Below are 19,927 nucleotides of genomic sequence, written 5' to 3'. Positions count from 1 at the left end.
AACACAAGTGTTTACCGCAGAAAAAAACAAGTTGTCTCTATTAAGTTTTAATGACATGTGTATTACATAGGCCTATACACTTTTCTTATGAGTACTTAAATAAAAACGTTTTTTCTATTGCTTGAAAAGTTTTATTCATTATCCACAATGTAGAAAATGGCCCTACATCCCGATTCAAGGAAACATTTAAACTGAACAAAAAAAGTTATCAGTTAAAAATGAGGACATTTATAAGATAATTGTGCCGTTAATCATACGACAAACGTTCATTCGTAATCATGAAAAAAAAGCAGTTGGCACATTCATAAAGAACTTTCACACATTTTCACTTGAAAAAAGTATAACTTTCCCATAATGATGTGTAGCATTTAGTGCAATGGTGTAACCACAATGACCTTGCTTTTGGAAGCATTAAACTGTTGTTTCCAAGATTGATCTCAATTAAAAATGAACTATGGTAAAACGATGTCAATGAAACAACTGACATACAGTTAACTGTATACACAGAAAGCAGTGTTATATTTTATATATTAAAAGTGCACAGTTGCTTACGGTACAGATGATACTTGCACCCTTAATGTTTCACAAAAGCCAACAAATCTAAAATATTGGAGCAATGGAACAGTCCTTTAATATTCAATCATTATTTCCTTTTTATTTCATAGACAAACCGTGCAACATGTTTCGTGGTGGGAATGAACCAAAAACAAAACATTCTGTACATAAGGGGACTAGATTCAGGTTCAATATTTTTTTTATAAAAAAACAAGGCTGGTAATGTAGTCATTATACAATGACCAATAACCTAAGGTATACCTCTATTTACAAGATGATGCATTTGAATTAGACACATTTTAGGCTCTGACAACAAGCCAATGTGCGCATATAAAAAGGAGACATTCACATTTGTTCAGTCCATACTGAAGCTTAGTAACCTGAACAAAACGGCAAAATACAATTCAGTACACCCTGATGAAGGCTCATGTTTAGTGTTTCCAACAGTGATGTACTAACTCGGCATCATCTTTCTCTTCTTTAGCAGTCTATCTCTCCAGTCATCAGGCAGTGCTTCAAAGTTAGCATTGTTCTGAGCCTTCCCCCTATAAATAAAGACAAAAATATTTGAAGTCAGCATTTCATCTTAAATGTAATCATTCTGGTTCAGTTTTATTTGTATGGCGCTTTTCAAAATGTGCACTGTTGCAACAGAATTAATAGAATCCACAATTTTTTTTAAAGCAACTTTGAGTGAAAAACAGTATACAAATAAAACAACTTCGAATTTATCAAATATATACTACCAAGACAGGAAAATGAAGTTGGCAAAAAGCAAATGTATTATGCAACTGCTATATTTATTTCCCCCCCCAAAAAAACCTTACGTCGTGAACTGTTGTTGTTTCCATTCTTCGATACGTCGGTTATTCATCTGCTCTCGATCTTCATCGCTGGAGCTCGACTTCTCTTCGTCATCTAGCTCCTTCTGAATGCTCTGCCACTTTTTCACCAGGGACGGCATTTTCGTCTTGCTTTTCTTTGTCTTTACATAAATAAAACGATAGCATTTTCAAATAAATTCTCATGAATATTTAAGTAACTGGAATACTTAAGGGAACTGGAAAAAATGCTAAAAGGCAGGAATTAAACAAAACCAAAAGCCATCACGTATACCCACCTTATCTTTCTTCGGCTTCTTTACTTTGTCTGTCGGCACTTTGCCTGGTTCCAGTGTGCTTGGGAGTTGAGGTGTAGGAGGAGGTGGTGGTTGGGCAGGTAGGACAGGCAATGGTGGAGTTATGCTCTCTGTAGGTAGAGGAGGTGCAACTGCAGCAGTCATCCCCCAGTAAGCATTTCCAACTAGAACTGGAACTGTGAACGAATGAAAGGAAAAAAAGCTCAATGTTTATCTTTAAAACCAAACTGTTCACGCGAGTAAGTGCAAATGGTTATTATTAATACCAGCTGTGGCAGTGGGGTGAGTGTAGATAATAGGGCTGCTTCCGATGGTTACTGCTTTAGGGAGTGTGCTTGAGCCTGTGGCTTTACGTTTCTGACCTCTAGCCAAAAATGCTGCCGCTTCGGCCGCCTAATGAAAAAAGACAACAAAACATGATTTAGTGCAAAGCAAAGCAAAGCAAACTTTGTTTTGCAAGTCCTGAGAAAGTTACCTTAAATTCTTCTGTCCCGGGAGCTGGTGGTTCTGACTCCTCATCCTCCATCTCCACTTCCTCGATCTCCCCATCATCACTGAGGGGTGGTGGAGGGGGTGGAGGAGGAGACTCAGGTGGCGGAGGGGGTGGTGGGGGTTGTTCATTTGGTGGAGGGGGCGGGTCCTCTGGAGGAAGCGGAGGGAGTGGTGGCTGTGGCGGGTGGGGAACTGACCAATAAGATGTCATATCTCCCAAGGAAGCTCCTGTTTAAAAAAGTAAAAGGTCAGAAAACAATTTTCTTTTCTGGGTGAACTGTTTTTAACTACTCATCAGGAGACCAACCTGCAATATCACCAGTTGCGTCCGCAGACAGTTGGCTGGGGCCTCCAGAAACAGCTGTGGGTGGCAAGGGTGGTTTGGATTCTTCTTCTTCCCCAACTGGAAACTCCCACTGGGAGGCACCGGACCGGTCGTTCACATAGAAGTACCGCCTGTGGTCTCTAGAGGTGGAGAAACAAACACACAGACATCTTAGCAACTTTCCCTTTGACTGATTTCAAGGTCAAGAGACCCCTGGAGAGTTAAAGGGAAGGGGGCTCTAGTTCCCTAATAAGGGATTGTTGAACTAGGCTTCATTGGCAGCCCAGAGGAAGAGCCAGATTATAGTGGGATGCACTGATAAAGAACCCACCTTATTCCCTTAAAAACAAACCAAAAATATATTGCATGAACGAAAAAGCTCCAAGCCAATCCTGAAACCAACAGCAACATTTCATCATTCAGTCTCAATCGTCATGGCAATACTCACATTGACAGTGACAAAACCCCTCCACTAGATGCCTTAAAGCAGGCATCTTCAACAGAGGGTGAAAAATAACATTTTTATTTAGCAATCATCAATAGTGCAAGGAAAAGAAAACCAGTAAAGCAATGAAATAGATTGGTCTGACCTTCAGGCTCCGGGGGCAAGGCATCGTCTTCCTTTACTGATGCTTGTGTGACACGCTGCTTCCATGTGGTCACTCTGTGTCACTCATTACTCCCATCATTTTGGGGCAGTCCTGTAAAGTTCAAAGCTCTCACGCGCAAGCGCGCGCGCGACCACCTTCCTAAGAGCTAGTGAACCCTTCTGACTGATTTTGAGGGGAGAAGATGCAGCCCAATATCTTTGGGGCTCGGTTTGGTGGTAACGCTGGTACTTTAGAGACGCTCCCTTATTGTTTACCACAACCATCTGTCTTTATCCTTGCTCGCAAACACTCCCCAGTAATACAACCAAGTGCAAATCGGTCACAAGTTTGTCAAGTGGTGGAGGCAGTGTGGTCAATTGTCACATGTTTTAGGGAGGGGGGAGTGATAAGGATGTGAAAGGTAAGGAGCGCGTACCTGTCCCAGTGGCAGGACCAGCCTTTAGGAGTGGCGTTAAGTTCGTAATGTTTTATGTGCTCTGCGGCTTCCTGTAGCCTGCGGCGGAGGTAGTTTCCGTTCAGAGCGCCCTCTCGCCAGTCTGCGATCCGTGTCTGGAGGGGGTAAAAGATGGAAGCTTAATTTAATACAGATGTAAGCTTAATAAACAGTCCCTAGCTTTAAAGCAGTTGTCTTTTTCTTACCTCCGTTTGCAGCAGCAGCAGCTGAAAGTTTGAGATGGTTTTTTTGTCGATTCCTAAAAACTCCATTTTGCTGGTTAGTGTGTTGGCCAGCTCTCCAATCTGAAACTAAAAGAGTCATTGGATAAGATTACAAAACCATTTTAAATTGGTGTAATTTTTGTAGCCAGTTTCATCTAAATAAACTCATAGCAGTGCATTATAAAGATTATCCTAAAGAGATCAAATCAAAATTGACCCTGTATTAATACAGGTTCAGTCTCAAAGTTATTTTGACTAACTCAAAATACCTTAAGATCCTCTTCATCCTTTTGAAGAGCTCTGCATACGACCTTCTCCTTTTCTTCTTCCTCTGGCTGCTTTTCAGCTGTTTTGGAATGTGCTTAAAACACAAGAGGTTCAGTAAGTTATTGATCAATGCAATATAGTGAGCTAAAAACATTGCTACAAGGGATATTTCACTAGCAATCCAAAATTTTCCCATGTTTTACTCGCCCTCAAGGCATCTTTACTGAATATGTTTTTTTCTTGAAGAATAACGTCAAAAACGATCAAATAACTGTTCGACACGGCTCTGTGGTCTTAACAAAGGTTTTCTGTAGTGAATCGATGAGTTTGTTTAAGAGAAATATCCATATTGACAACGATATTAACGATAATGTCTAACATCCGTTATCTTTTAGATCCAGGCGAACGAGAGGCTAGTTTTTCCAGCAAATGACGCAGGTTCCTTTTCAGCCAATAGGACACCGCCTCCTCTGGGCAGGAACTTTCGTCACAGTCCTTTGCCGGAAAAACAAGCCTCTCGTTCGGCCTGGATCTGAGAAATAATGGATAACGTGACTCCCTCTATTTCACACAAACAAGCGTCTAATGCTCCTGCCAAACGGTATCGCACGTGTGCTACACCATTACATTTTCTTAGCACAGACAGTTTTTTCTGTAGCATGTGCGACATATATGTTGCACAGTACAGTCCTGATTTCAGGTTAAAATATATAAGTGAACCAGGATTTTACGTTGCTCCGAAATAAGTTTTAAGAGTCTTTACCATTGTCTGATTGCTCAGGTGTGCCCCATCCTGCTTTGTCTGAGCCCCGGCTGCCCGAGTCAGGACTTGGCGCACGGAGGAAAGAAGTCTTCCATTTGTTCTTTTTTGAAAGCAAATTTTGAGGCCCATCCTGACTGGCTTCAGAACAGGGGCTTGAACCCCCACCGCTACCATCACCTTCCTCCAGGGCACGAAGCTCAGCCTGCAAAAAAAAAAACCTGTGGCAGCGGGGAATACATTTTTCTTTTCTTTAGACATGCACACACAAATTATATCGTAGATATAGTAGAAAAAGTGCATGCATCAACCAAAACTTTAACAATTAATACTAGCATGAACACAAAACTCATTTACTCGATCACTCACTAGTTATTTTTAATGATGCAACTCACTTTTTTCCTCTCTAATGCTAGTTCTAGTTCCATGGTGTCCTCTTCGGCTTCCTCCTCACGGTCTGAAGATTCAGCAGACTGGTTCCTGCTGGGCTGGTTACTTTGGCTATCGGTGTCTCGAAGAGCCGGAGAGTTCATAGATGGAGTCTCTTCAGCCTCCACATCCTGGGCATCCAAGGTCTCATCCACGGCTAGCACCTTCTTTCTCCATTTCTCCTCTGCCTCCTTCACCTCCTCTGGGATGAGAGGAGCGAGGAGAGTAGCTGCCACCCCTTTCCTGTCTTCTTCATCGCTGGTCAAGGCAACAACACTCTCTATCACTTCCTGTGTGGATAGAGGATACAAAGTCAAACATTAACACAACTTAAACTGTAAGCGAAACGGCATAAAGACAAAAAAATCTTGCCTTCTTTTTGGTTTCCCTTTTTGATATAGGGGCCACTGCTGCAGACTGCTGTTCAGTACAAACGCCGCTGTGATGTTCCACACCATTGCCATTTACAGATGAGCTGTGGGATAAATATGTAAGCTGAAAATGTGAGTACAATCAAAAAAACAAAGTATTCAGATGCTTAAAAACGTAAAACAAGTAAATTGCTATCAAATGCAAAGACATGCACATGTTTCTGGGTTTGACTCAAGTGTCTGAATACTTTTTGAGACCACAATACACTTTTTGAGATACTAGAAACCTGTTTATGGGAAGATTACTGACAAAATACCTGCAATATTTATATTTCCTTTAAATCTCACCTCTCTGCGTACTGAAGACTCTGCATCTGGTCAGCCAGGTAATGCGGGAGTTCCCAGGCCACTTCGTTGGTCTGAGTGTTCCAGTAATAGTAACAGCCTGTATTTTCATCCCACACCTCCTGCCAGTCACCCATCTCCAAACCAGCTACAACGACCCCAAACATCAAACAAGCATTAACTTCTACATCTCCATTTGAAAATTTAAACAATCAAAACACAAACCTACTGTAAAACTCACATCCAGCAAGGGAATACTGGGTGTTGTACTGAAACTCTTGTGTCGGTCCGTTCTGAGCAGTCTGCTGGTCTATTTTAGGAACTGGGCGAGGAGGAGTTGGCGCTGGGGCAATAGCCCCAGTCTCGGATTCATTTGTTTGGGTGGGTTGTGTGGTAATGGCATCAATTTCCTATGTGAAAGATATATGATAGCCCACATCAATATAAAGTATAGGCAGATTCCTAAGTTCAACTACAGTATAAGTACATTGTCTGGAGAGGGTGTACACATATAAACTGGATTTACTCACCGCCATAAAGTTGGCTAGGGTGCTGTCAATATCTGCTGACTGGTTGTGTTTTACTTTTACAGTGGTCGCTTGGCTCTCCCCTGAATCTTCATCCTCACTATCTTCATATGCGCCCAGCAAGGACAGGCCCTCTAGATAGACCATACAGACATAAGCAACAAATTCCACAGTACATTATTTTAACGATATAATATTGAATAATATAAAATAATAACACATATAATATAATATGATCATGATATATGTACCATACACAATATATCTTAATTTTCCATAATATCTACAACCTATGTATTATTTAATGACAACAAACAGATCAAACTCACGTGTGGCCTTCACAGCTGAAGTCTTCATAACTATATTCACTTCTCTCGGGATTCCCTGTCCATCTGCGTTACCTTCAGGTTCGTCTAAAATAGATGACACACTGTTTATAACGCATTCTAAACGTTTTAAACTAGTTTCCCCCTGAGCTAATATCCGGCTCAGGGCGAGTTAGCATGCAGGCTAACGCTTTGTTTAAAGCTAACCAACACGAACTCGAAATGTAGCTTATAAACGACAAAACTAAAAAAGCACTTATATTTAATATATAAAACTGGGGTCTGTTACATGTCTATGTTTGGTTTACAGTTGCTTTGAACAGCCTAACAATCGCTGACAGCCTAAGTTTATCGGTTCAGTGGTAACGTTAACGTTACCGGTGGCTAAAGCTAAACTAACGCCGACAAACGTCAATTCAAGAGAACTTTATACGTGTACCGTTGCCATTTTACATCACTTCTGTAATTTTAAATATTACACAAGTATTATTTACATTATGAATATCAGTTAAATGTCACTATTCACAATTAGCGAGCTATCGTTACTTAACACAATAAATAAGTTTCCCACTCGATAGTGAAGCGTGTTCTTTTTAAAATGGTTGGTCTTTCTACATATTTTTAGTATCCTACGACGAAGAAAGCCAATAAAACTAGTATCTGGTAATGTGTTTTTCGCTCACCTTCTGACCCAGAACCAGCTGCGTCCTCTCTGGCTGCTCCCGTAGCGCTACGGTTCGGTCCAGGTGGAGAGAGCTGTAATATGGTTCTCCTGCCCGTGCCACCTCGAGTCTTCTTCCCCATCGTTACTGTCGTTGTTAATATAATGGAGCTCCGCTCTCAATCAGAGCTGCGTTACCGATCTGCCCTTTCCTTCCAAATGGCTGATTGACTTTTTGTCCTTCAAAATAAAAGTCCTTATGCGACGTCTTGCTTTATATGGCCAAAATATAACAGAAAGAACGAACATTTTTAAACCACAAAAATAGTGTCATATTTGCTGTATAATTACGATCAAAAAAGGACGTCATGGAAACGGGCAATCGGGTAAAATTAATGTATTTTTATTTTATAATATGTTGTATCCTTTATAAATGAATTTATACTATTAACATATGATACATACATTTTTATGTATTTTATTAAATCCATAATATCTATATTACAAATATAGGCTCCGATACAGTGGGTGCTGGGGGCAGGGGGCTCGAGCACCCACGGAAATGCACGAGATAAATTAGCCTACTTGTTTTCGTGAGAAACACAAAAACGTATGCAACTTATAAACATTTATTGTAAATGTACAATCCTTCCTTTGTGGTTTCGGACATCATTTTTGTGATAACGATTGTTGAAAATTAGGGCTGTCAAACGATTAATCGCGATTAATCGCATCCAGAATAAAGGTTTGTGTTTACATAATATATATCTGTGTACTGTGCATATTAATTTTGTATTTATAAAGATGAAACATACACATACATGTCTATAAATTATAAATGTATTCATTTATATTTACCAATAATTGAAATTGTAAATAAAAGTTTATTAATAGTTATGTTTTATATTTTTCTTAAATATATGCATTTATGTGTATGTGTTTATGAATACAAAATTAATATGCACAGAACACCGGCATATATTATGTAAACACAAACTTTTATTCTGGATGCGATTAATCACGATTAATCGTTTGACAGCCCTATAATACAATGTCAAATACTTTGTTTTTGTCTTAGAAATAAGGAGTTTAAATAAACCAGAACAGTCAAGTTCTTCATGTTCAATTTGTAAAGCCAGTGACCTGCTTGACTACATATTACAGAGCAGAAGCTACAAACTATTATAAAAACCTATTAAGAGTCTTACATCAAAATGGAGACCCAAATCTGTTACAGGAACTCTACATAATTGATGAGCAGGGTACATTGTTAGAATTTTACCATTTATCTTTGACAATGAATGGTCCACCTCACTGAAGAGATTTTTTAGAGAGAGAGAGAGAGAGAGCTACATTTGGTTATATTTAAATTCCTGACTGAGAATACTTTCAAACCCTTGTTGCTGTGATTTTAGAAAAATTAAATGGAAATGTACCATAAACAAAGTAGGCTAAATACTAAAACACTTACACAAACCACAAATTAATTATGTATAAATTTGCATTGTCCAAATTGTTTGCTTTAAAAATTTTGTATTCTACTTAACAAAAACCAAAGAATAGCCTATACTATATTATTACTATAAAAACGATACTTTTGTAAAATCTTATATTCTACTTAACAATATCGATAAAAGAATATAGGCCTACTAGGCTATATTATTACTACAAAAACTATACTTTTGTAAAGCAATTATGATCACTTAATTTCCAAGGTCATTTCCACAAACACCTTGACCAGTGTTCCTCTGCGACATCACAAAAATGTATATTTGCACATCAAATCTATTGAACTTTTTGAGCTTTGGTTCCTCACTTCTGTTTCCCAAATCTTCATTTGTTGTCTTCCAGTGCCCCCTGCACCTTCACGCCCGCCTTGTCAGTCATTCCTTCGCTCTCCCCTTCATCATCATCAGAGCAGTCTGCCCACCGGCCCACCCGTCTCACACCTTCAGCCACCACAGGTGCATTAACACAAGGATTGTGGTCATAGATAACAAGCTTCAACCCTCTCAAATGGGCAAGAGATTGAAAATATTGAATACGGTTTCGGTCCACATCAATCACCTCTAAGTAATGCATCTTCAGTAGCACGGGAGGGAACTCATTCAGCAAGTTCCCCGCTAACCAGATGCTGCGTAGCTCTTCCAGTCGCCCGAGCTCTCCGGGTAAACTGCGTAACTGATTGTAGCCCAAGTGGAGGGTCTTGATGTTGGGAAGGTCACAGACTACTTGAGGGAACTTGGTAAAGCAGTTAGTCTCTAGCCACAACGTTTTAAGTTCGGTGAGCTGCCGGATCTGCTTGGGAAGGGCATAAAGTTGGTTATTGCCAAGGTAGAGAATGTTAAGCTGCATAAGATTGCAGACAACCAGAGGGAGCTCCTCAAAACAGTTGAAATCCAGAGCCAGGAGCTGAAGCTTTTGGAGGTTTCGAAGTTCTGGTGGCAGGTTGGAGAGGTGGTTGTCACTCAAGTAAAGTTTGACTAATTCGCTAAAAGCAGATGCTCTGATGGGAAGGCGACGTAGTTGTCGGCTGCACAGGTCGAGGGTTCGATCAAGGGGCATTTCTTTTAAATCTCCTACTAAGTAACGTTGACATCGCTCGGAGGGGACGAAGGCGACGGCACCACGCACAACATTTCCCATCTTGCCTGATACACATTCGTGGTCTCTTAAAGGAGATGTAAAAGAGAAGCAGAGTGGTTTGTTTGAAATAAAAACAAGATCATTTATCTTTTCTTTTTCTTTTTTTGATTGCACTGATCACCCTTCACTTTCATTGTATAGAAAATGTTGTGTTTTATCAAAGAATTAAATTCAAGGTTAAACAAATAATGACAAAATTAACCAAAATGAGGATGCCTGTTGAACTGAATAACGTTATGAAGCATTAAAGAAAATCTTAAATAGTGTACAACTTACCAAGCTGCAGAAATCATCAGATGTTTGAAGATTTATTGTCAAAAGGAATGAGAATGTAGGTAGCAGTGATGTTTTATGCTCCTGTGTTCTGCTGACACCTCTGCCCTGCCAGTCGCTGAGAGCACCAGAGATGACAACCAGCACGCTCCTCCCCATTCCGGCGAAATGATTTCTCTGGCGCTGAACAGGGGCAGTGATAAGCCTAAAGGTGTCTTGTGATACAGGATTTTTAAGGGTCCATTGGAGACGTTCTGTATGAGCTTTTATCTTAGCCAGGACTCTCTACTTAACTGAGACCACTTGAATGCATCATCCCATTGATAAGACTCACCCAGTTATAGAAAACCACTAGATGCCATCAACATCACATGGCAAACTGGTATTTAGTAACACGTGGTTTGGAAAAAGTCTGAATGGATCATCAAACGTAATATAGGCTATATATAATTTTCCTCTACTGTTTTAACAGAGCTCAAAGTTAATTTCCTGATCCCATACCCCTCTCTCACCCTCTCTTTCCTGACAACACTTCACTGTGCTCTACATATAGAATATAGGAATATAGGCAAAAAAAAATAAAAAAATGTACAGTACTATTTCAGAAAACAAAGAAATATTGATGACCCATCCTGCACTACACAGATGTTAGTTAAATCAAATACTCTACACATGTATATCACAGCTCAGCACATTCGAAGCTACCCGTATTTACCCATTACACTACTTACACATGTGAGCTTTTTTGCTCTTAGGTAAGAATATTTCACATGCTTTTGGCTGCAGATGTGAAATATACAATGCAAGTGATTTAGATGTGGATTTTGCCTACCTCATCACTTCACAGATTATGTCGTGTCAGCAGAGCATCTGTCTACAGAGGCTCGTAACAGCACCGATAACAACATATCAATTTAAGAACAAATGTAAGGGAAATTGATGTTTTGATGTTCATGTCATATAACAACTCCCTTATTTAGTCTTTAGTATAACAGATGATGAATTTCAGCTCTATCATATCACAATATGCTGCGCATGTGAAAAATACAATGTATATTTTTACCTGCTTCATTAACATCAGATTACAAATATTATAATTACAAAATATCATGATGCTTTGAGAAAAATGAAACTATATTTGTTATTGCAGTTTCAAGTCGCATATCTGCATGTATGAGTCTAACTCCTTCATCATAAAAACCTCCCTCGTGCCCAGACAGTGTCAAATAAGTATTATAGTGTGTCAAGAACAGTTTTTATTCCTGTGTGTCAGATTTAAACTACACCGAAGGTCAAGAGGTCAGAGGGTAAAGGCTATTCCCCCAGCATTCACTTCTGTAGGATACACAGCCATCTTGGATCTGCGAGGAGAGGGTAAATTAATGCGGTTAGTCAATTTCATTTTCACCAAAAAACATATTACACCACAGGGTTTAAGTCGCACATACATGACCAAATGATCAAGTACAGCTTTACGCACATGCACAAGAATATATTTAGCAGTTGCATGAATGCAGTGACACGTTTGCATGGTTTTGGTGCTTTCTGTTTTTGTTCCGAGGCCAGAGTTAGCCGACTAGCGTTGAGCGCTAACAAAAACAGAGAACCGGAACGGAGGCCTTAAACGTTTAAATAGACAAATACATGTTTTATTTATGTCTAGACATCCGCTACATGCTAAGACACTTTAGACCAATGAAGGGGAAACAGCTCCATGTGTTTGGATGTCATTAAAAACATTATTTTAAAAGTAGATGTTCATATTTGTGTTAGCCGCTACTTCGCTAACGGGCAAAGCTAACTAGCTAATCTAACTAATAACATTTCGCGAAATGTCACAAGTTTGTTTCCATATTTTACTTGGTTTGGATGTTCATAACACCATAACGTGCAGGAAACGGTTTTAATATTTCTAGCAAGGTTGTGTGATTTTATAATAGGGGTGTGTTAAAGTAGCTTGCGTTTGTGCTTTGGTTTAGCTAGTCTTTTAAGCTGGTTTTGTGTGTTGTCATTTGTCACTTTAAGAAGGCTTTTTTTTTTTTTTAACCATGCAGCAAACAGTCTATGTTTTGAAAAGATGAACAGATTATTTATTTAATAACATATCGCCATAACAGGATGAGTTCAGGCTGCAATAGCAAAAGACTATTTGCTTAACCACGTTGAAGTTTAGCAGGTATAAGTGCAAGATTTAGATGTTGAAACATAAAAAAGTGGGTTGACATAATGTTCTGTGTGCTGGTTAATAGTCCTTTTCAAACTTGGGTTTAAATGTGGACATATGCATTACGATGTGTAAGGTGTTTTTACACCCTGAATAACATTTCCATGTTATACTTTTATTTGTTATACATGTTATACTTTTTATGCTATTATTTTTGTTATATAGTGCAAAGATGTCACAAGTTTCGCTTACATGTTTTCTTTTTTGCAGGTGACATACGGAATGTTCAGTACAAGTAGAAAGAAGTTTGTGGAGGGGGTCGACAGTGACTACCCGGATGCAGAGAGCATGTACCAGTATACCCAGCCAATGTTCCCGCCCCGAGAAAAAGACGTAAGAACTATTTGTTGATGTTGACACGTGCAATTACGTACTTATTTTTAAAAAGCTTTCAAATTTCATTGTTTTTGTTGTATCAGTGCTTATTTATCATTCTAATTGTTCTGGATTTTCAGATGCTGACATCTTCGCCGTCGTCGTCAGGTCAATTGTCACAGCTTGGTGCGAGTTTGTACGGTCCGCAAAGTGAGTTAAAGTCTCTTCTCAAATAAATTTGTGCTTAAATCAAACGAAACTGATTTGTAATGTTTTCTGTCTGACCTTATTTTTTATAAGGTGCACTAGGTTTCCCAATAAGGGGCATGAGTAATAACAACCCTCAAGTGAACCGGAGTTTAACGCAAGGCACTCAGCTACCGAGCCATAGCACCCCAACAACAGGCGTCCCAACAATGTCCCTCCACACGCCACCGTCGCCGAACAGGTACGCGATCTCCTCCTCCTTATGATGGCATGGTGTGACGATGCTTTGTGTGCTCGTCGTGACTCTTGTTTTGATGCTTCACAGGGGCATCCTGCCCATGAACTCCAGGAACTTGATGAGCTCGCAGGTAGGGCAGGGCATGGGCATGAGTGGCAGGACCAACAGTATGGGCAGCTCGGGCCTGGGCAGCCCCAACCGCAGCTCACCAAGCATTATCTGCATGCCCAAGCAGCAGCCAGCACGCCAGCCGTTTACCATCAACAGGTACCGCTGTCCGCAGGGCCACAATAATGACCGTTTGAAGATTTCTTCATTTAAAGGGTTTACGCTGCAAACGTGTATGCGTTTTGTGCACACTTATCCACTTAACGCATGTCTCTTCTAAGTTAGATTTTGAAAAGCGAATTCTCATAATGTCAGACACAACTATTGTATTTCAATTAACTTTCACCATAGGCCAAGATAAGGCCAATCAGGACTGATTAAGACTGACCTTAACAAAAGGGTCAAATCCTCATGTGTGTCGTTGTAGTATGTCAGGATTTGGAATGGGGCGGAGCCAGGGGTTTGGAATGAACTCCTTATCCAATAACATCTTCAATGGGACAGGTGAGTGCTCAAGTGGACAGGCACATCATTGGACATGTTTAATGTATTGCAAAAAGGTTTGTGTACAGGATCCATAGACGGTTTCATATTAACAACATAAACAAACGTTACTGCGCATGCGCACTTTTGTGACCCCAACTTAACTTCCGGTACACATTCACAAACAATAGTGTGCCTGTAGATTATTTCTGATAACAATCAAAAGAAACCGAGAAGAACCGTTTCTTGGCTAAACTTCTCTCCAATATTTTGAATTTAGACTGCGATACTAAGCTCAACCGCTAGATGTCAATGTAGCATACGGTTTGTTTAAATGCGACCAAACTACAGGACCCATTAAACGAATTGTTTATTTAATAAAATGAACATACAACAAAATTCAACAAATCGTATATTTAATCAAATTATTATACAGTAAAATAATAATACAAATTATTACACGGCTCGTTGGAATGCTTGATTCTGATTGGCCAGTAGCGACATTTGCAGGTTTGTTATTCCCAGATAACAACTTCTCAAAACTAACAACACACGGTTACCCGGATGCAGCAAATCTTTTTGAGTGTTTTTTTATTTGAGAAATTAAATATAAATATGTCTTTTAATTACATATATGACATTATATTTACAAATGATTAAACCTAAATGCCTGTTCGTGACATTTGAACATCGTTTCTTACCTTAAAACCGAAAGTAAACGGCTTTTCCTCGCGGAAGGTCTGCATTCGGTTAAAATGAGCTAATAAAATATTTCAAATTCAGATTTCATGTCCAGTTTTTTTTCTCATGGGCAAGTAGCCGTGTAATAAGCTGGATAATGTACAGGTAGCCGGCTGTTATCGCGAAATAAGCCCCTTCAGTGTGATACAAGACCCTCGGCGTCGGGTCCTGATCACACTGTCGGGGCTTATTTCTGCAATAACAACCGGCTGCCTGTACATTATCCCTAACTTATTATTAACAAATAAAAAAAGTTATATTATTAGACAGTAGCCAAACATAAACCGGAAGTTAACCGGGGGTCAGGCGTCCAATGAAACCGTCTATAACACAATGAAACAAAAAAAATAAAAGTTGCGTTTCGCTTTAGTTTTTACTGTTTCTTTATCAAGTTTAACATGCTCAATTTTACCATTGATGGTAAAACGACTGTTAAAAAACGAACAAATATTTTCACACATTTATACATTGTGGTATTGTTACTCACACACAGAAATTACAATGCATAACGCTGAGCTCAAAACAAAAGTTTAACATAACAGTTACTAAAAATAAGTCCTCCAAAACTGCAGAAGTGTACATTTGATCGTTTTTGTCTTTTATGATTAATACTGTCCTCACGAACCAAGTTCCAGATGTACGTTTTCACCCATCATCTCATCCCACCTTCTCTGTGCTACAGAAATGTATAGAATTTTGACAATTGGAAAATAATTTAAAAAATATGTGAAAATTTGTAAAGTTTTTGTTTATTTGCAATATACCGAAATTAATGATATAAGCTTTACTTTAGCTAAATATACACTAAAACATTGATGCTACATGAAAATAAATATTACCACAATAATTAGCACCACAGAATTGTACTAGAAAAGAACTATAAAAAAGTCTGGCGAAAGAAATTTGTTACACTGTGTAATCTGTGCTCTGTTACTTAAAAAAGCAATGTGCCTAAATTGTGTGAAAAAATATTTTTTTTCTGCCATCAGATGGGAGCGAAAATGTGACCGGAATAGACCTCTCAGAATTCCCAGCACTCGCAGACAGAAGTCGGAGAGAGGGAAACGGCAACCCAACACCATTGCATAATCCGCTGGCTGGAAGGGCACCTTATGGTAAGAGTTCATTTTACACAGTCCAATTACCTACCTGAAACTGAAAACTTCCCGGTCTCAATGAATAAGCACGCGGCCACTTGAATGCACAATAAGATCAGCGGTTTTATGTTTGTTATGCCGCGATAATCTTAAAACCTTTGTTTTAATGTATCTTCTTGCAGTTGGAATGGTCACAAAGCCATCGAACGAACAGTCGCAGGACTTCTCCATTCACAACGAAGACTTCCCAGCTCTGCCCGGGCCCAACTACAAAGACCCGACGTTGAGCACGGATGAAAGCAAATCAGTCAGTATTGCCTGAATTTTATCTTTCATGAGCTATAGAGAGAGACATGGCATAAATAACATGTTATAGTTTTGAGGTATGGATAAGGAAGCCTTGCTATAAATATCTTAGTTTAAAAGGAGGTTCATCCAAAAATGAGTGTTTTGCCATCATTTACACAGCCGTATGTTATTCCAGCCAGTTTTACTTTTATTTCTAGCAAAAAACACTTTTTGATGCTTAATTTCATTGTTTCATGAAAAAATAAGTCTTGCATGTTTTGAACATCATGAGGGATGTCAGAAATTGATAAATGTTGTATAAATTAATGTTGTATGAACCAGAGCAGAATGTTTGTTTTTGGGGGTACTGTCCCTTTAGGTGGTCCTGTCCCAGTTCTGTGAGCTTTACCACAGTTTTTTGGTTCAACAGAGCTTGAACTCATCAGGCAAGGGCAGCTCAAGTGCAGACGGACCTAAGTTCCCTGGCGATAAGACATCATCAGCACAGAATAACAACCAGCAAAAGAAAGGAATCCAGGTGTTGCCTGATGGTGAGCCTCTCTAGCAACAATCTACTGTATGTTATTCAATATTTTCTTTTTGATAAACACCTGATTTGTCAGATGAGGAATGTGCAAGTATTTAAATGATTCTAGAGTTAATCTGAAAGCTTTTTTGTACTATTAGATACATATAATAAAAATGTCACATGCAATCTATTATAGGCAAGGTAACAAACATTCCCTCAGGAATGGTGACGGATCAGTTTGGAATGATAGGACTCTTGACATTCATCCGGGCAGCTGAAACGGACCCTGGGATGGTTCACCTAGCTTTAGGAAGCGACCTAACAACGCTAGGACTCAACCTGAACTCTCCAGAGTAAGATGCTTTCTTTGTTCGTCAAGTTTAGTATTCATTTAAAGAAATTTAGAGGGATTTAACACAAGTTAAATTTAACTGATAGCATCTGAGGCAGACTGATGATTAGCGAAGAAGTAATTTTAAGAAAAAAATGTATAGCTTTAGTATGAACAAGGTTACAAAGGACTGTTTTAAATGTATAGACCAAAAATAAAAATTCTGTCATCATTTACTCACCCTCTCGTCATTTCAAACCGCTATGACTTTCTTTCTTCTGCACAACACAAAAGAAGATATTTTGAAGAATGTTGGTAACCGAACAACGGCGGCACCCATTGGCTTGCATTGGTTTTGTGTCTTTACAATAGAAGTAAATGGGTATCGCCGTTGTTTGGTTACCAACAGTCTTCAAAATATCATCATCTGTGTTCTGCCGAAGAAAGAAAGTCATACAGGTTTGAAATGACGAGAGGATGAGTAAATAACCAATTTTTTCATTTTGGTGATCTGTCACTTTAATAGCCACAATATATAAAGTAAGCATGATCAACATGTTCTCCTTCTCTCTACAATTATTTTATAGCTGACTACATGGATTTTTTTTCTTTTAGGAATCTGTATCCCAAGTTTGCATCACCATGGGCTTCGGCTCCATGTCGACCACAAGACATTGGTAAGTGTTGATGTTAAGTGGATTTAGTAATCAATGTAATGGTGCCACTTCAGTAATCAATGTCATTCTTCTCGTTTTTTTAAGACTTCCATGTTCCCTCAGAGTACTTAACCAACATTCACATAAGGGATAAGGTGAGGTCTTAAGAACACATGACCTGCTTACGGGTCATTTCAATTGAACTTCTGGTCTTAATGACACGCACCCACTGACCTCAATGTCCTCCTTTACACAGCTGGCTGCAATAAAACTGGGACGATACGGTGAAGATCTGCTGTTCTACCTCTACTACATGAACGGAGGAGACCTCTTACAACTCCTCGCTGCTGTGGAGCTGTACGTACTAATGCTAAAATTACCAGTTCAATCTTTATAGGTCGCAACGGTTTGTGATGATCATTCTTAAGCCCAAGGGTGCTTCGTCCTTTTTGTGTGGTCACATTTGACAGATGGTTGAGGATGTTTATAAATGATGTTGTGGCTGTATTGCAGCTTCAACCGGGACTGGCGGTACCATAAAGAAGAAAGGGTTTGGATCACAAGAGCACCAGGCATGGAGCCCACGCTAAAGACCAACACTTACGAGAGAGGAACATACTACTTCTTTGATTGTCATAACTGGAGGAAGGTTGCAAAGGTAAAGCTACCTAGTTAAGCTCCGGGGGGGGGGGTTGAATTGGTGATGTATTTGTGTTCGCGATCGTTCTATCATTTAAGCAAACGTACATTGGAGTTTAGCTACGAGCTTTCCTCTCATCCCTCAGGAGTTTCACCTGGAATACGACAAGCTAGAGGAGCGGCCTCATGTGCCAACCACCTTCAACTACAATCCGGCCCAGCAGGCGTTCTGAAGCTGAGTCCATCAGCGCCCGGGAGCTCTAAGAGCGATCGGCAGAGACAGCCAGCCGACCTGCCCGACCACAAACCTGGTTTTATTCCTCAACTGTTCGGACAAGGACTGCGGGAGGGGGGGTGGGGTCTCCACCTTGAGAGCTGTGGGGAGGGGCCCTGCCTTACGAATTATGTGCTGCCCAAAAACAAAACTCTATATTTTCATTCTGTTTTTAATTCCCCTCTTATTTTCTTTCTCCCTCCATTTCATTTCGAGCAGGGTCAATGTTTTCTTTCTCCTGTGATGGGAAGCCCCTATTGGTGTTTGCCTGGAGTCTAAGTTGCAGTACAGCACACACACCCATTGGTATAAAAAGCAGCCGGCGCTTTGTTTTCCGAAGCGCCGCGCTGACAAACAGGACAGACACAAAGACAAATCCAATACATGTGAATACACAAGGGCAAAAGAAAATGCAATGTTCATTGTTGCACTATTTAGTAATAAAAGAACACAAAAATCTTTTTCTGCTTTTCTTTTAATGTGGGAAAAACGCTCGTTGTTCGGAAGGACGCGCGGCTTGCCGTTGCCATCGTGGAGGCTCACCTTTGCTTTTTGTTTCTTTTCATTTGGCTTTCCCCCGAAACATTCCTTTGATCCATCACCCACGTTCCCCATCATCAGTTGTTTCCGGTGAGGCGTTTTCTGCTTAGCTTCAATAAACACAAATCAGACTGTTCAGCAACCGTAGTCGGGAACAACCGGACCAGGCGGTTGTGAGATTACCAAGAAACATTGTTCCGGAATACAAACCCTTTTCAGTCTTTGTTACGATTTTGTAATAAACGTGTACATTTTTTTAATTTTTTGACATCACATGAATAAAGATATGTATGTATGAATGTGTATATATATTATATATATAGATAGATGTATCTATATATATATATACATGACGTCTATTTTGGAAGTAACTATGCTTGACCTCGTTTTTAGGAGGTGAACAGAAATGGCATTATGTGGTAGAAGCAAAAAAACAAAAACACACAAAAGACAAAAAAGAAATTAGTGACCAGTATGTTGAGCTGCCAGACAGGGATTCACGTTTGTAAACCTGTGCACTTAAGACCAACGAAGCAAATTAAGGAAACATGGAAGGCTTGAGTTTCAAGGACATCTGTATTCCAAAACAAAGAGGGTGGAGACATCTCAGCTGCAGCTATTTGAATAGAAGCATTTCATAGGAAAGGGAAAACCGGTAGTACAAAAACAGACCAATCTTGTATTTTCTGACCACCTTTAAAGCTCCCTTTCTTTGTAATAAAGCAGAACGGCTTTCCTGAACCAGTGTTTGGCCTCTATGTGGAGGGGGGATGTGGGGGTGAACGCCTTGGAAAAGCGGTGTTTTTTTTTCAGAGCATCAAGTCACGAATGATGTATTGCACGACTCATGCTTTATTGGAATTGAGCAGTTTAC

At 39.6% G+C, this 19,927-nt stretch overlaps 3 protein-coding genes across 4 annotated transcripts; 1 reads left to right on the top strand and 2 right to left on the bottom strand.

Annotated features, from left to right (window-relative positions):
- Window positions 1-635: 635 nt before the first annotated feature.
- fnbp4 (formin binding protein 4) lies at window positions 636-7,694 on the bottom strand. The gene is made up of 17 exons (XM_057330161.1): window positions 7,487-7,694; window positions 6,807-6,890; window positions 6,481-6,611; window positions 6,192-6,360; window positions 5,954-6,098; window positions 5,607-5,709; window positions 5,201-5,524; window positions 4,809-5,010; window positions 4,048-4,139; window positions 3,761-3,865; window positions 3,537-3,670; window positions 2,493-2,650; window positions 2,169-2,413; window positions 1,960-2,086; window positions 1,676-1,869; window positions 1,383-1,540; window positions 636-1,100 (listed from the first exon to the last, which is right to left on the bottom strand). Exons 1-17 carry the CDS (start codon window positions 7,605-7,607, stop codon window positions 1,010-1,012), a joined length of 2,583 nt encoding a protein of 860 aa, XP_057186144.1. The 5' UTR covers window positions 7,608-7,694; the 3' UTR covers window positions 636-1,009.
- A 1,603-nt stretch (window positions 7,695-9,297) lies between these two features.
- lrrc10 (leucine rich repeat containing 10) lies at window positions 9,298-10,110 on the bottom strand. Its single transcript, XM_057330511.1, has one exon. The coding sequence runs from the start codon at window positions 10,108-10,110 to the stop codon at window positions 9,298-9,300; it is 813 nt and encodes a 270-aa protein (XP_057186494.1).
- Window positions 10,111-11,711: 1,601 nt separating this feature from the next.
- Window positions 11,712-19,794, top strand: cnot2 (CCR4-NOT transcription complex, subunit 2). Of its 2 annotated transcripts, none has more exons than XM_057329510.1 (15): window positions 11,712-11,770; window positions 12,818-12,940; window positions 13,063-13,132; window positions 13,223-13,370; window positions 13,455-13,634; window positions 13,903-13,979; window positions 15,689-15,814; window positions 15,979-16,103; window positions 16,515-16,635; window positions 16,810-16,966; window positions 17,560-17,621; window positions 17,706-17,755; window positions 17,857-17,957; window positions 18,114-18,258; window positions 18,386-19,794. In XM_057329510.1, exons 2-15 carry the CDS (start codon window positions 12,830-12,832, stop codon window positions 18,470-18,472), a joined length of 1,560 nt encoding a protein of 519 aa, XP_057185493.1. In that variant the 5' UTR covers window positions 11,712-11,770; window positions 12,818-12,829; the 3' UTR covers window positions 18,473-19,794. The 2 variants fall into 2 exon arrangements, with proteins under 2 accessions (XP_057185493.1, XP_057185492.1); XM_057329509.1 differs by lacking the exon at window positions 11,712-11,770 and adding an exon at window positions 11,807-12,559.
- The last annotated feature ends 133 nt before the right edge of the window (window positions 19,795-19,927 follow it).

The sequence above is a fragment of the Triplophysa rosa genome, linkage group LG3, assembly GCF_024868665.1.
Source record: "Triplophysa rosa linkage group LG3, Trosa_1v2, whole genome shotgun sequence".
Lineage (NCBI taxonomy): Eukaryota > Metazoa > Chordata > Actinopteri > Cypriniformes > Nemacheilidae > Triplophysa > Triplophysa rosa.
The sequence above is the reverse complement of the archived record's forward strand: the minus strand, read 5'-3'. Positions and strand labels throughout refer to the sequence as shown.